This window comes from Petaurus breviceps, unplaced genomic scaffold, assembly GCF_028583685.1.
Source record: "Petaurus breviceps papuanus isolate PSGF00001 unplaced genomic scaffold, PetGlider_PUasm1.0 111, whole genome shotgun sequence".
NCBI classification, from domain to species: Eukaryota; Metazoa; Chordata; class Mammalia; order Diprotodontia; family Petauridae; genus Petaurus; species Petaurus breviceps.
The window spans coordinates 471,294-487,946 of record NW_027185600.1 but is presented as its reverse complement, the minus strand read 5'-3'; the positions used below and the strand labels follow the sequence as shown (position 1 = coordinate 487,946).

The window sequence follows — 16,653 nt, the reverse complement described above, 5'->3', positions numbered from 1 at the left end:
GAAATAGCCTTCTCTATAGACAGGACTATCATTATTCCAAGAAGGCTGCAAAGAAAATATTAGCCATGTAGAAAGATGAGAAGTTATATTAGGAGTATCACTAGAGGCAAAATAAGATATTCAGACCCTCTTGTTCACTTTCCCTGCCTAAACTCAGCAAAAGCCTCTTAAGTGGGTGATTTCAAGTAAGCAGCCACACAAGGAAAATGGAAAGTGTTATATACAAAGCATAGAGATCTCAAACAAAATTCGTGGGCATGAAATCTTGGGTGCAATCAGCTGGTTTCTTATATTCTGGCAAACTAACATGGTTGTTCAAAGAAGTTCCCAAGAACTACCATTTGAAAGAGTATTCCTCCATTATTGAGGAGAGGGCAAGGAGATGGTGTCTTTGATTTTAGGTCTGCTGTCAATTCCACCAGTGTGATTACCAATGAAGATCTACAAAGAAAATGATAGTCCAAATATGGAAGCCACTGACATTCCTTTATATACAGGATGAAATCAAAATTCTCTACTTTTGCTTGGATATTCCTAACACATTTTTTACTCTTTTAAAATCTATACTAGGTAAGGCCTAGGATTAGAGTGTGGACTTTAACTATTCTAATTCTTTGTTCTTAAAGACCTTGGATTTGGATCTTGTAATGTTAATATGAAGATCTTCCCCTTCCATTAATAGGCCTATGTTACCACATGTGTCCCTTTCCCCTTGGAACAGGAGTCGTGTTCCCAGGTCTAAAGGTACACAGGTATTCCAATCACAGATGTCTTGCTGCTTTCACAGCTGTGATACATCCTGATTCATATAGACCGCATTGGGGGAGGAACTTGCCTAAGGGTGAGCTGTCTTAGGGGAGGCTTGCTTATAGGAAGGCCTTTACACCTTTTGGTGCTAAATTAATTAGGCACTGAGTAACAAGGGTTGTGGTGCCTTCTGACTCTGAACCTATTAGTTGAAAACTATATATATTGGGCGGCTGGTATTTTACTTTGGGGGCTTGCTCATGTTTTCATGACCTTTTGATTTGCTGGACAAGACAGTACCTGTTTGTTAAGAGCCAACTCAACCACTCAAATGTTGTGCTCTCCTGGTCTGGTGGTGTATGTAGGTGGTTGCATTGTTGTGTTTAGACAGTACTTATCCGTAATTAAAGTAAGATTATTGACCCCTTTAAAGTTGTCTTTCCTTTAGAAAAGGAGATCAAAGAACCTGTGCTAGCAGGACATCCTGGGTGTGCTAGAGTGCTTGTTATCTTTAAGGAGATATTCTTATCTGTATATTTCCAAAATAGTTGTGCACCATCTATACAGCTATAGGTCTTTGAGAGTTTCAATATGGGATCTTATGGCTCAGGTTTTCCAGCGCAATAAATAGGCAAACAGCAGCAACAAAAAGCCAAAGGTTCTATTAAATCTAGCCATGGCTTAAATACATGATTTAACACACAAGTCTCCTACACCAGTCAGCAATTAAACATTAAAGCATACTATAGAGTTGTAGAAAAAGCATTAAAGTTCCTTTGGGGCTTTTGATCAGTACTTTAAATTTTGGATCTTTGTCTATCTGTCTATCTTTTGGATCAACAAGTAAGTAGGAGTTGGAAAAACTCTGTCATTACTAAAGGATATTAATTTTGCATGAGCAGTCAGTAAACATTCCAAACAAAATAGCTGAAATAAAAGAAGGAGAGTGGGAGAAGAGGGAGGCAAAAAGGAAGTGGGCTTAGCAAGACAGGAGAAAATTAAGAAAGAAAATGGAAAAAAAAATGGAAGAGATTTTTGGCAGGACCTAATGATAGAGAGCAGTGAAGCAAGAGAAATGCAAATTCTGAAGTATACAGCTTCAAACTTTTCAATAATTTTTGCCAAATAAACCTTTAAAAAAAAAAAAACTAGTGTTGTCGAATGCTCAGACCTCTTATTTAAAACCACTGCCAACTCCAAGTGAATTCCAAGTGCTCATTCATAGTCCCTTCCTTTGTGTTACTTCAAAGAAACTGAGGTGGAAAATAGAAGGGAAATTGACAGCATGAAATTATTTCTTAACATTGACAAGAAGTGAATTAAAGCCCTCAATGCAGGTGGAGCAATACTGAATACTAAAATTAGCATGGAAATCGAGTTTAACAACAGTTTTTGTCCTTATGTACTATCATTCTAAAACTTTGTCATAATACCTGCTTAGGATTTCTATCCAAGCTAGCTGGAAGAGCATTTAAATGTTAAGCTAACAATGGGACAATTCCAACATCCATAAAAACACAGTGCTTGCTAATGTTGACTTTTATGGGAAAGCTGCTCTTGGATCCTCTTTCTACATGGCTTAATCTTTGCAACTCTGAAAGTCATTCTAGTGAGCCGTCTTAGTTCAATACACCTGCAATACCCACTTGGGCTATAAACACCTCGTGAGTTACCTCTACTTTTTCCTTTTTTTTTCTTTTTAAAAATTCAATTCCCACATGCAAAAACCACTTTCTTTAAAGACTGGAAGGTGATACTTTTAAATTGTTAGATCAATTTTTCCTGCCTGAGTCCGGGACAGTCTGCTTTGCTATGTGAGTTTCTATTTGAAAAACAAATAGAAAGCAACCTTTGTTAATCATTCACCTTACCAGACAGTTGTCACCATTCTAAAACAATGACCAATTAAGTAGCATTCCTAAGACACTTTGAAGAATTTATGAATTTTCTATGCATCAAAACCTAGAACCAGACTTTCACTGGCCAAACTCAGCAAGCTCAGCCCACCTCATCCTCCTCTCCAGATGCATATATTTGGCCAGGGGTGTAATGGGTTGAAGGAACATGGGAAGAGAAATAAAAGCAAGACTCTTCTACACACTGCATTTTTCCACAGCCATTTCATAATGACTAAGGTATGGTTGTCTTCATGACTTGCCTTATATACAGTATGGGTCCAAGAAAATGCCCTTTATTAAAAAAAAAAAAAACCTTTCTCTACTTACTAACTTCTGGAATACCTCTGGTTGTTTTGTCACTTTTCTAATTGGTGAATTATCTTATTCCATAATTAGTAATAAAAGGCTTAAAATACAAATAGCCTGGGAGAGGGAACCCACTTGACCCACTTGTGGGGTTGTGGTTTGTCCTACTAAAGCATAAGTGACAGACAGCAAAATTTTTTCCTGTTTAATTTTATATGGATGGAAAGATATATTTACAGAATACTGCTATAGAAAACAGAACTGAGCAATTTCTCCAATTATTAGTGATTTAGAGCATCTTTTTTCACATGGCTATTGATAGCTTTGATTTCTTTCTCTGAAAGTAAATATTTAAGTAAATAAAATGACTTTGGGTATGAGAAAAAGGAACATTTAAGATTGAATGCAAGGTTGTAGTTATGCTAAACAAATTCTTTTTTTCCTTTTAGTTTTTACTAAGGAATATATTAAAGAGATTCCTACTCCTAAATCAACTTAAAATATTAGTGATAGATTTTGACACAATAGAAGTGTCCCAAGAAAAATTCTATCCTGCCCACCGAGCCAAGTACCTTTCCCAAAGACAGTACTGCCTGATATCATGATTATAAATGACCTTATATGGTGCTTTCTACTTTTTTGGTTTACTTATTGTTAACAGAAAGGAAGTGATTTTATTTTGATACTTGGTTCTTTTAAGGTATTCTCTGGTTTGTTGGTGCATGGCCCCATCACCAGTTTTACTTTCATATTGATGTCATGTTTTCCTTCTTAGGTTAATCCAGACAGAAACTCTCTGGAACTATCATTTCCCAAGAAGGTAATATGAAACAAAGGTGATTTGGATTTGAGTAGGATGAAATATTGGAAGAATACTGCTATAGAAAACAGAACTGAGCAATTTCTCCAATTATTAGTGATTTAGAGCATCTTTTTTTCACATGGCTATTGATAGCTTTGATTTCTTTCTCTGAAAACTGCCTGTTTGTTTCCCTTGACTATTTTATCAGTTGTGGAATTACTCTTATTCTTGTAATATTTCACAAATGTCAGAGAAACTTCCTGCAAACCCCCCACCCCCCTCCAGTTTTCTGCTTTTCCTCTAAATTTAGCTACGTTAGTTTTGTTATTCACTAAGATTTTTTGGTTATCTTTAGAATGTGACAGGTGATCTGAACCTAAAATATTGGAAAGGATTTTAACTGGGGAGAAAGAAAAGGAAGAGATCAGCAGTCAGTTCCCTGCTTGTCCCACCCTGATCCACAGTATAAAAGACACCAAGCAAAGCAAATAGATTATTTTTATAGCATATTTTCTTGAAGGACTATTGTCTTTCAGTTTAGTGCTTCCTACTCTCAAGTAAGGATTCTGTTTTCCCTCATGTAGGACTAATGCACATAGCCCACTTCAAACAGGCAGATAAAATGTATTAAATATATATTTCATTAACTCAGCCCAAATTTTATTTTATAAATTGTGGGGACTTGAACCAGACATGATTGATTTCTGTTCTTTTTGGTACTTGCCCTTGTGATTCTGCAGAGAGCACCAAGAACTAGCAATAATTCACCACATGACTCAGAACTCTCTCTCTCTCCCTCTCCCTCTCTTCTCTCTCCCTCTCTTCTCTCTTCTCTCTTCTCTCTTCTCTCTTCTCTCTCTCTCTCTCTCTCTCTCTCTCTCTCTCTCTCTCTCTCTCTCTCTCTCTCTCTCTCTCTCTCTCCTCTCTTCTCTCTCCTCTCTCCTCTCTCTCTCTCCTGTTTATATTTCTCCATATTTGTTATGGTGGTTTCTGGGCATTTAAATAGGAAAGCAATTAATGTGTATTTGTAGGGAATATGATGAATGGGGTTTTGTATCTTGGCCAATCTTTTACTGACCTATGTTCAAGAACACTATTATATTTCAGGTTTGCCTCCTAAGTTGTCTGAATGACTTGATTTCCTAGTATTCATGTGGGCAGGTTGACTGATGGGAATGACTTCAGCGTAAGCTAAAGAGTCCTTTTCTATTTCCCCTCTCTGACGTTTCATTTTTGTGCTGATTCAGAAGTGAATTCTGTGCACTCAGCCATCCAGTTAATATATTTTGATGAGAGAACAGCAGTCCTTGGTGATTACATGAAATATAGGAGAGAGGTGAGGAGTGAATACAAGTAAACAGTGGTTGCAAAGGGGTGAGCTGGATACAGCTATGTTTCCTTAGTGAATTAATGTGGTCACTCTGATTCACCTGGAAGTATATAGAAATATGGTTGGATTTTTATTCATTAAAAGCATTGAAGAGAACATTGTACCCATCACCAAAGGCATCAGTTCTTAGAGAGAAAGAGAATGCCATCACCTCCAGCACCAAAACTGCAAACTGCCAGCCAGCTCCCTGCAATGCACAGTACTTGCTCAATTGTGGTTTCATCAGCTTCCAAGGATTCAATTAACATCTCTATGCTAATGGCTTTTCATATCTACTTATCCAGCCCTCATTTCTCTCTTGACCTCCATTCTCACTTTTCCAACTGTTTATTAGACATTCTGAACTAGATGTACCTTAGACATCTTGAATGCAACATTTTCAAAACTGAGCTCATTGCCTTTTTCCACTCCCTGCAAGCCCTACAATTTTCTCTGCTTCCATACTACTGTCAAGTGTAGCGCCATGCTCACAGTCGCTCAGACTCACAACCCGTGTGTTGTGTACAGTTTCTCAATCTCTTTCTACTAATGTCCAGTTGATTATTCAATGTGGGACACTCATGTCCTTTGAGAGATTTGAAAGATGCTTTGGAAATCCAAAATGGCTTTATAAATGAATAAAAATCAAATTCTTTGGATTCAGAACAGTGTCATACCCAGAGAAGGGTAAACTGGTTCCTAGCTTGCCTTACTGCCAGTCATCATCATCATCATCATCATCACCTTTTTATTTTTCTTCTAGTTCATTTTTATCTTCTTTTTATATAAGAGTTTTAAAAGGGGTGGGGGTGGGTTATATTTGATCCTGGAAGTGATAATGAGCCACTAGGGATAATTGAGAGATGACATGATCAGACCTGCACATTAGGAAGATGAATTTGATGGCTAAGTGGAGGAAGGACACCTTCTGTTGTATTATTCTTATACCTTATTTCCTTCCATGAACATGATTTATTTGCGCTGGTCTCTTTGATGTTCCTGGCATATGATTTTCTCTCTGCTGACTGCAGTTTCACTGATTGCTCTCCATCTCTAGAATTCTACCCTTCTTCATCTCCCCATGTCTACTGGATACCCCAGCTTTCTTCAGTTCTTAGTTAATGTCCCACCTTTTACAAGGAAACTTTACTTATCCCCCTTAATGCTATTTTATCCCTTTGGGATTATCTCCAGTTTATTCTTGTTTGTATATAGTTGCTCATATGTTGTCTTCTTCATGACCATGACTTGCTTGGCTGTATCCGCAGTACATGATATCCCATTCTGCAAAACTGCCCTTCCCCCTTGCCTTTAGAGAAATTAGAAACAGAATTACACATAGTTCTTTAGGAAGAGCTTATAGTTTCCTTAAAAAAATGAAGATAAAGAAGAACATGAAGGAGAAAAAGAAAAGCAAAAGGTGATGATGATGATTGTCAGTCAGGTAAGTTAGAACCAGTTTACTGTTCTCTTGGTATGCGATTGTTCTGAATCCAGAAGCATTTGAATTTATTCGTGTGTAAAGCCATTTTGGATTTCCAAAGCATCTTTCAAATCTCTCATCTCATTTAATCCCTTCTATAACCTTTGGAAGAAAAAAAAACAACTCCTTGTGCTCAAGGAGCTTATGTTATTGAGGGAAATAGCAATCTAAATGGCCAGGTAAATACAAAGGGAAGGAAAGGAGCAAGCATTTATTAAGTGCCTGCTATGTACTATGCACTATTGTAAATATTTTACAAAGATTATCTAAGTTGAGCCAAAAATAAATGCATTGGAAATAGAACATACTCTTAGTGGGAAGACATTTTATCTGGGACCTGGAAAAGCCACCTTAAGAAGGTAAGATTTGAACTGAGTGTTAAAGGATGACAGGGAATCCCAGAGGATGAGATGAGAGGCAGAGCATTCCAGGTTTAGAAGATATCCAGTGCAAAGACATGTATATAGAAAATGGAGTGACCTATGGAACAACTTCAGGTAGGCCAGCATTGCTGGAGCATAGCGTACATGAAGGGAATGAAATGTGAGACAAGAAACAAAAGAGGAAGACAGTTTATGAAGAGTTTCAGTTGCCATATGGAGGAATCCCTATTTGCTCTCTGCTACCCTGTGCCTTTGGAGCTGATTGAGCCAGGGGATGGCAAAGGCAGAACTCTGTTTTTGTAAAATCACCCCTTGATAGGTGCGTGTAGGATAGATTTGGATGGAGGAGACTTGTGGCAAGGGGGCTACTTAGAAAGCTATGATGGTGGTCCAGGTAAGAGGTTATAGGGACCTAAACTAGGGTGGTGGTGTTTGAATAGAGAAAGGAAAATATACAGATGAAGTTGTGAAATGAAGATCCAGAAATGATATTGAGGACGTGAGTGTTGGTGCCTGGGAGGATGGTGGTACCCATTACAATAGCAGGTGGTAGTAGGAGAATTTGGAAAAAGAACAGGGTTGTGGGAAAAGGAAGAATTCTGTTTTGGATATTTTGAGTTTAAAATATATGTCATATATTGCATATCCAGTTTAAGGTATCCAGAAGATAGGTGGTTGGTGCCATGTGTGAATGTAGCTTAGTAGAAAGGTTAGGGCTAGGAATATTGGTTTGAGAGTCATCTGCATAAGTGTGATAACCGAGTCCATGGGAGCTGAGGAGATCCCCATGTGGACATAAGGTGGGGGGAGGGATGTCAGGACTATCAAGGAAGTGAAAGTGACCAGTCTATACATCCCATACCCCAGCACTTCATCTTGTGGCAGCAGCAAGTTCCCAAGAGAAGTGGTGATAGGGCCTGATGGGAGTGGGGAGGAGAAGCTTCTGTTGTGCTAGGAGAAAGGCTGTCATGTCTGCATACTGGAATCTGTATCCCATGAGTGTTAGACAGTGTAGTGTTGTCCAGTGCAGGGAAGGTGCCTTTGTGCATGATGGAGAGAGGCGTCCCCGTGCTACTATTTTCATTTAGAGCTTTACACTCAAGCATCTCAAAGAGTTTAATAAATCATTCCTCAGAACAGCTTAGTGAGGCTAGGAGGGGTCAGCCATTAAATTATTCCTCATTTACACTCAGGCAGAGTTTAAGTGATTTGTCTGAGGTCACACAAGTACATCTGGAAACAGGAGCTGGGTTTCAAAGCTCCACGCTCCTGGCTCCAGCCATAAGAATCCTCCTAAGTAATGATCCATTACACTGTGGCTTGATCCCATATCAGGCCACTGTTCATGTTCCTATGTGTACACATTATATTTCAAATATCTTGAGATATATTAGCACTTTTATTTTTTTAAAATCATCTCTATCTTTGTAATTGTTCTATTTCCTTGACAGTGTTAAGTGGTATGCATTAACAACTTGTTTTTTTTAATCTTTTTCTTTCTATTTTTTTTAAACCAATTACAACACTTAACAAACTTATTTGTAAACATTTTTCAAAATTGCCTCCTTGCAATGTTGCAATGGTATCTCTCCCCAGGAGAGAGAAACAGGTTATGGGCGATTTAAATCTGACATATAATTAAGGAAAATACAAATTGAATACCTGTGGTGTTTTCAATTGACTTGTTTCTCACCAAAGGCAGCTTTTCTCAGTACAGATAAGTACAAAGGGGCTTTATTGTCTATCCCATCAGCACCGTGTGCAACCTGTAACTATGGGAACTAGACAGGAAGGCACAACTTAGTTTCCAGCTTGTCATGCTCTGGAATAGGGTTCCTGTCCCATGACCCATATGCCAAACAATAAACATTTTTCTTAACTGCCTACTATGCACTGTGTTAATAATTATACATATATGTACATGAGGAAAGTACATCAAAAAATTATGATTCACACTTATATAGAGTATCCCAGAAATCTTAATGTTGTTTGCAACTACGAAATCCTAAAATTATACCAAGGCTTTGGGAATATCCTACATAGTACCTTAATCTTTACAAAGTACTTTCCTGATAACAGTTCTCTGGGAGTAGGTCATGAAAGTTTCATTATCCCCATTTTTAAAAGAAGTGAAACTTAGATTCAGAGAGGCTGAGTCATTTATCCTTGGTTCCCATGGGTAAGCTAACTTCCAACTAAGATGTTTGGGGGAGAGGCCACCCTGTGGTGTTTGTTGCCTACAGAATGTAATTCCATATTGGTGGAGAGAATACTGATTGTGTGAGGGGCAGATAGCGTGAGAGCTTTAGAGAGGAGAGACATTCTTCTTATCTCCTCAAGAGAGAATATGTAATTCTATACCATTATGGCTGGGGGGATGTGGGGGGAGGGAGGAAAGGAGAGAGAGAGAGAGACAGAGACAGAGAGAGATGGAGATGTTTGGAAAGGAGATATATAGGGCTTCCATCTCCTCAACATATCTTGATTTCCTGTTTTCTTCACTAAAGGGAATTTCCTCTTTGGTGAGATTGGAGCCTCTCTTAGTTGAGGCAAGATTTTCCTTAATCCCACTGAAAGAGCTGATTTACTCTTCTGTATTTTCTGCCATATTTTAAAACTTTTCTGACTTGCTTACTATCTGTTTGGATAAATGGATTTACTCACTATTCACTTTTTGTAATAGTCTGTGTAGCTAGAATTTCATGGGAATGCATCAAATCAGCATAAGGTAAGAGGGGAAGTTAGCAGCTTTTGAACCTAGAAATCATGCCCCTGGCCCAACAACATTGGGCAAAGGGGAGACAGATAGATATGATTCTTTACTGGCACACCCTCTTTCAGATGAGAACTAGGTGGCCGGCCTCATGACCTTTTCCTACTTCCCTCAAAAAATCAGGAATCACAGTGTCCCTTGGGCAAGGGTTAGCAAAATTCCAGATAACTCTCTCTCCATGCCTCCCCTCAAGCCTCCTTTTTATATGTTTAGACATCCCTTTTGGTCGTACAAATAACCTCTATGGGCCTTACACATAACTACTATGGTTTGGCATTGAGGCCTAAACTGAGGTCCCCTGACTTGAATTCTTTAGATCTTTAAACTTATCTCAGTCTGCCTCTCTTGTAAATGTACCCTTTTGATTTTACTCTGATTCACTTTTACTGGAATAAAACATGAATAGTAGTTGTCTTTGTAGTCTTTCTTCTTGGCTTTGTTCTGTTCATCAAGAGATACCCAAATAACCTCTGTAAGGAGACCCCAGAGTTAAATATACTAGTCAAAGCAAAAGGCCTTTTTCAGAAGCATACAAGACAATCAAATCAGCACAACAAAACCTTAAGTCAAATTCTAAGCAATCTCTCCCCTCTCTTTCTCTCACCTGCTGGGAGTTAGGAGGAAGCAGATAAATGTGTTGAAACATATGAATCTCACAAAAGTGGATTAATGTGTGTGTAGAGGGAGGTGAAGGAAGTTGTTAAAATTCTAGGCTTTTGGGGGGAGTCTAGATTTGAAAGGAAACAGCTGCTTTCCCAGATGCTTTTCCATGGTCCATGTGTATATTGCTGTGGTGGTGAGGCAAGGACTAAAAGTAGTCATCTTAAACTAAGATGCTAAAAATGATGATGAGTGACTTTAGTTTTGAAGGTAGCTATTTGGAGTGGGGGAGGGGGAAGAATAATAACTTGATCCTGTGCCTGTAGTTGATATATTTGGTAATTTAAATAATCTGATATATTTGCCTTTTACTGGAAAGTAAAAAAGGATTTTGATTCAGTACCCTACATCCTTTAGCTGTGTGAAAAGCCTATTCAGTACATTTCTGGAACTGTGTGAAAAGCCTACTTAGAGGGTCCTCTAACTGTTAATGACTCTCTAAGTACTGTTCTCTAAATATTTCATGTATGTTGGTTTTGTCTTCATCATTAGGTTATAAAAGACTTGAAATCAGAAGCCATGACTTAGATTTCTTTTATGACCCCCAAAGCAGCCAACATAGTATCACTTGTTTTCTAAATGCTTGCTGCATTCCAGCCTTCCTATCTAAATCAAGCTTCTATACTGCTCTCATTTGCTTCGGCTCCTAGATGGTATAGTCAGGTGCAAAACTTGGCTGGGTAAAGTCTGTAGTGTTCTGTTCCAGATGTAGGAATAAGAAGCAAAAGGACCAGAGCCAGACATCCCTGGGAAGAGGGTCATAGAGATGGTCTGGGTCAGAAATTCAGAAAAATAATCCCAGAAATTATTGAGATGTGAATGTAAGGTTATTAGTGTGCAAACTTCAGTGGTGACCGATTGAATGAGGCAGGATATGATAAATCAGTTTTCTTACACTCATGTATTGCAAGGGCACATTCAAGTTTTAAGCCCTACTCTACCCTGGCTCTCCTCAGCTTCTAATTCACCCAAATCCCATACAGCTTGTATTACAAAAAAATTCTTCAGACTGTTCCCACCCAGTAGAAAGAGAGACATGCTGCTAAAAGATGAGATACATATGGAAGCCAAATCTTGGGTTATTGAGAAGGAATGGTTGACAAGTGGGTAAAGTATACATTTCTTCCTATAAAGTATATATTGGCTTCCTAATGAGAAAACTAAGTCTAACTTTAGAGATACATTTGAGATGAAGACAATGCTCAAAACAAAGAAATCACTGCTATGATATCAAAGAGAAAGAAAGTTGTGAAAGTTTTGCATGGGGTGGGTGGCGGGGGGGGGGGGGGTGTGTGTGCAGATTTTCAGGAAGCAACTACTGGACTCCAACCCTCTCCTGTTAAAGGAAGCTGAGGGCACGAAAGGTTCAGTTTATGTATCAAAGGTTTGCTCAGAGGAGGGCACTGTGGAGGACAGTTCAGAGGAGGAGCACTTTTCATACATACCTTCTCTTTAGGGAAAACGGGCAGAATTGACCCCTCCCCCCCTCATCTGCACATGTCCTCCTGAGGTCTCTCTACTCCTAGTTCAGTTTCTCTGATGCCAAGTGACCAGAATTGTTTGCTTAGGAGATAATAACATTAGCTCCTAAAGGTTTTAGTTGAGGAACAAGGTCCTCTTAGCTTCTTTTCCCTGAAAAACTTTTTAAAAAGTTAAGTAAAACTTCAAGAGTATATGTTACAAATATATTTGATAAAATGTCCCAAGCCCCTAGGCACGATATTGATTGCTAGGTTGGCAGAATAAATGTAGTAAAATCGGTTATAGACCACTGTCCCTTTCCCAGTCCTACTCCCTTTAACAAAAAAAAAAAAACAGACAAAAGCCTCAGAATGCTATTAAATTTTTCTTATCTTTATATAGAAAATCGTTGTCAAAAATATAAATAATAAATAGGCAAAAATTTAAATAGCCAAGAGATCCTTAGAAATGAACCCTGCTGTATTTAGGAGGATAAAACAAAAGGAGACGAGAGAATGGAGTAGATCTGCTATTGTTCCGGTGGTTTCTTCAAGACGCCAACATTCAGACACTCTCTGCTGGATACTCCTAATAAACTGAGCTACATGCCAGGAAAAGCAAGAATCCCAGCCATTGCAAGCTTAGAGTCAGTCTCCTGGAAAGCAACTCCCATCTGTTACAGCTGCTATGCTTGCATCTCTCTCTCTCTCTCTCTCTCTCTCTCTCTCTCTCTCTCTCTCTCTTCCTTCCCTATCCCTCCCTCTCTCTCCCCCTTCTTTCTCCCTCCCTTCCCCCTTCTTCTTCTCCCTTTCTCTCCTCCCTTTCTCTCTCTTTCCCTGCACCTCTCTCTCCTTCTTCTAACCATGCTAGAATAAATAAAGTGAATGGTGAGGATGATCCAAGGCATAGATTTTTTTTTTAATCCAGTAAACATTTATTAAGTGCCTACTATGGGTCAGGCATGGCCTAAGTGTTTGTGATGTAAATAAGAAAGTCCTCAAGGAGTTTACAGTCTAATGGGGAAGACAACATAAAAAAGGAAACCAAAAGGGAGGAATCAGGAGGTACCCAGTGTGTGCGCATTGTGTTCCACATAGTCCATGTTATAGTTGCTGATGGAAAATAGAGTTTACCCAGAAAGTCCAGATCCCAGTGCTTTATAAAGTAAAGCTTAGGGAGGTGCTTAATGCTCTACCCTTCAGCCCACCAGTCTGAGAATAGAGAACCTATGGAGTTTGCAAAACTGAGTTAAATAGCAGGATGCTAAGATTTCAAGTGATCCCGTTCATTTGTACTGAGACACTGGACTGGTTAAAGGCATTTCAGTGAGTGACGTTCCCAGGAACAAAAAGAGGAGACGTGGGAATATGACAGATAAAAATATATTTTGAAGGGGAGAGGTGAAATTTCTTGATCTCATTTATTATGTATAGCTTGCTTTTTTTTTCTTCAGCTTGTAACTTTTTAATCTATTCTATGTGTGTTGTCTTTTTCTAAGCCTTATTTTCACAAGATCATCATAGATCTCCAAATCTTTCACTACAAACTGAGACCTTATGGTATTTTTTTTTTTTTACTTTGAAATCTTTTTCCTTTGGCATGAATTCGCCCATGGACCTGCCTTTGGGTATATATAATATTAGGCCTTAAACTTTATGAGTGATTTAAAATGTACCATAATGCTGACTTGGGTAAGACAGCAGTTTTTGTTAAAAAATTAAATTTAGGAACTTTAATAGACTACAAACTCAATATTAGTCAATGGTGCAGTATATCAACTAAGAATGAAGAAAGTTAATAGAATTGCAGGCTGTGTTGAGAGGCATAACATAAAGGAATATTAACGTGATCAGTTTACTATGTTCTATTTTGATCAATCCATATGTGGACAATTGTATTTCAATCTGGTGACCACATTTTAGGAAGGATATTGATTTGCCAGCAAGTACCTTGAAGGACCTTGAGGTCATGCTGTATGAAAAGTGATGAAGGAGCTGGCATGTTCAGCTTGGAAGAGAGAATGCTTAGGGGTGTGGAAAATGCAATAGCTCTCTTCAAATCAAATATTGTGGAAGAGATAATAGACTTCTGCTTAGCCCCAGAAGAAGGACTTGAAGAGGGCATTGGATTGAAGTTGCAAAGAGACAAATTTAAACTTGATATCACAGTGTTCAAAAGTGGAATGGAGCTTGGTGCTTCTTTTCTTATTGGAGGCTTTCAAATAAAAGCTGAGTGACTATTATAGGTATGTTATGGAAAAGGTTCTTCTTTGGGGTTATGGGTTAGATGCGATGACTATGAAATTGACTTCCCCTGTGATTCTATAATAATATGACTATTAAATTAAGCATAATAGGCCTACTTAACTCTTGTGAAAGTCCCCCACTGCTGGGACACCCTCTGAATACTGGCCATAAGTAGGACTATGGTGAATGGTTACTGCTATGGAATAGACATGGAAGTTAGTGGAATGGAGAGAAGGTGAGAATGTTTGAATTCAAGATTTTACATGGGAATTAGCAACACAGAAAGCTGAAGTCATCAAACACAAATAGTAAAGATTTGTAGAGAAGGAAAACAAGTCAGATGATAAAAGTAGCATAGAACTAAGTACTGGGTCTAGTACAGTCCTGACCCAAGGTATTTACATAGGGTCTGCTTGGTGGGGAAGGAGATACTTTTTTGTTGGTGGAATATTTAGTACTGCTGGGAATAGAATGTGAACTATTTTGGAGCATTTTTATATAACTGACAACCATTTTAAAACCATTTGTATTTAATCAACAAATAAATATTAAGGAGTAATTAATTATGTGCCAGACACCATGCTAAGCACTGTGAGTTTTCATTTCAAATGATTAACAATCTAGCTTACATTCTTATAGAGACAGCATTTGAAAATGTATACAGCATAAATATAAAGTAAATATTTCAAATACAGAGGGTATACCCAAAGTCTTTGTGCGGTTTTGTTTTATAAAAGTGCACTAAGACTTTTGGGACACTCCATGGCCAAAGTGGTTTGATACAACACACAGGTGAGGGCATCAGGAGAAGCTTCATGTAAAATGTAATGTGGCATAAAGGAAGAGAGGGCCTCTATGAGCTGGAGGTAAAGGGGGAATGTACATGGGATGGCCAGTGCAAAGGTGGATAAAGGAGTATTGTGCCTGGGAACCAGAGAAAAGCCCAGTTTGGATGGATCACACATTGCAGGGGAAGGAAACATGTTTGGAGAGGCTGGCAAGATTTCAAATGCTTTAGAGAAGGTAGTTCTGGTGTTGATGCTTATGACATTTCAGTTTTGGGAACCATAGTTTGACAATAGTTTCCTAGGGGCTCACTGAGACAGGGTCACCCTTGAGATCACATCTGTGTAAAACCGGGAACTCAGGATTCTATGGGGCTTGAAGGGTACATTCTTGCCAACAATCTTCTGAGGTTGGTAGTATTGGTGAGTATCATCCCCATTTTAGAGGGGGAGATGGAGGCGCAGAGTTAACAAATTGCTTTCCTAGAGTTACAGAGTTAGGGGAAGGGAATAATTTATATAGTACCTACTATATGTGTTTGACTATATATGTCATATATGTGTAGTATGTGCATGTTTGCATGCATGCATGCATGTATGTGTGTGTATGGCATGTTTGACTACTATAGCCAAATACTGTGCTAAGCTCTTTACAAATAGTATCTCATTTGATCCTCACAACAACCTTGTGAGGTAGGTGCCATTATTATCCCCATTTCACACTTGAAGAAACTGAGGCAAATGGAGGTTAAATGATCAAGTGACTTCCCCAGGGTCCCACAGTACAGCAGGTATCAGCAGGATTGGAATCCAGCACCTTAGCCTCCAGGTACATCCCTCTTTCCACTCTACCAATTACTTTGAATGCCTTCCACTCTTCCTTTCTACCCACTAGATTATCCTAAATGTCAGGGAATGATTCTTAAATCATTGCAGATAAGTCCTCAGTTTGGGATTTCTTGAAATAGAGACCGATGTTTAAAAGCAAAGAACAAAAATAAAACAAAGCAAAACAAAAAAAACAAAACCTGCAACAAAAAGAAAAGAAAAGAGAAGGACAACTTGAAGTACCCAAAATGCTAGTTTGAACACAAAGTCAGCATCCATAATTAAGAAAGAAATTAACTGCAAGATCTCTAATTGTATAAAAATGAAACTGGATTCCTAATAGGTCATTTAAAACACTTTCAGGGCATACATACACCTGGAGCCAGCAAGTTGGTTACTCAGAGACCAGGGGTGCACTTTCCAGAAAACAAAGCAAGCAACAATTGTCCACTTAAGGTCTAAAACAACAAATCAGGGGAAAATAAATTGATTTACTCAAATATGCGTGACTTTCCTGGAGGGGGAAAAAAAAAGATGCTGAAAAAGTTCCTACTGATTTCCTTTGATGTGGCAAGGCTCTGAAGTAATGCTTCATTTTGCACAATGTAAATTGGGTTAGGAGAAAGGGTAAATAAAAGCCCAAGAACTGCTGTTTCTTTATTTATATTTTTAGAAGATCAAAATTATGAAACAAAAAATTCAGGTCATGGTACACAGGGGTCTCATTGATTGGAAAACTATAATGTCAGAATATCAGAGTGGTCTCTGATGAGATGAACAATAGATTTGATTAAATTCCCAAGGAGAAAATGGTTGCAAGGAAGCAGGTTGAAGTGAAATTTGAGAATTAGATTTGGAGGACTTAGGTTCCTATCTCTATTTCTGCCACTTTTTAGCTAGTGTTATCCTGGG

The 16,653-nt window shown here is 38.4% G+C and overlaps 1 protein-coding gene across 4 annotated transcripts in view; it reads left to right on the top strand.

Annotated features, from left to right (window-relative positions):
* LOC138156969 (thiamine pyrophosphokinase 1-like) overlaps positions 1-16,653 on the top strand; it is a 481,181-nt gene that overhangs the window by 365,359 nt on the left and 99,169 nt on the right. Inside the window, exon 10 of one of the 4 annotated variants that reach the window (XM_069082423.1) lies at positions 3,727-3,771. The exons of the other annotated variants lie outside the window; for them this stretch is intronic. Within the exon in view, the coding sequence (XP_068938524.1) occupies positions 3,727-3,731 (5 nt within the window). The 3' untranslated portion in view covers positions 3,732-3,771. The remainder of the gene's footprint in view (positions 1-3,726; positions 3,772-16,653) is intronic. 4 annotated transcript variants of the gene reach the window in all.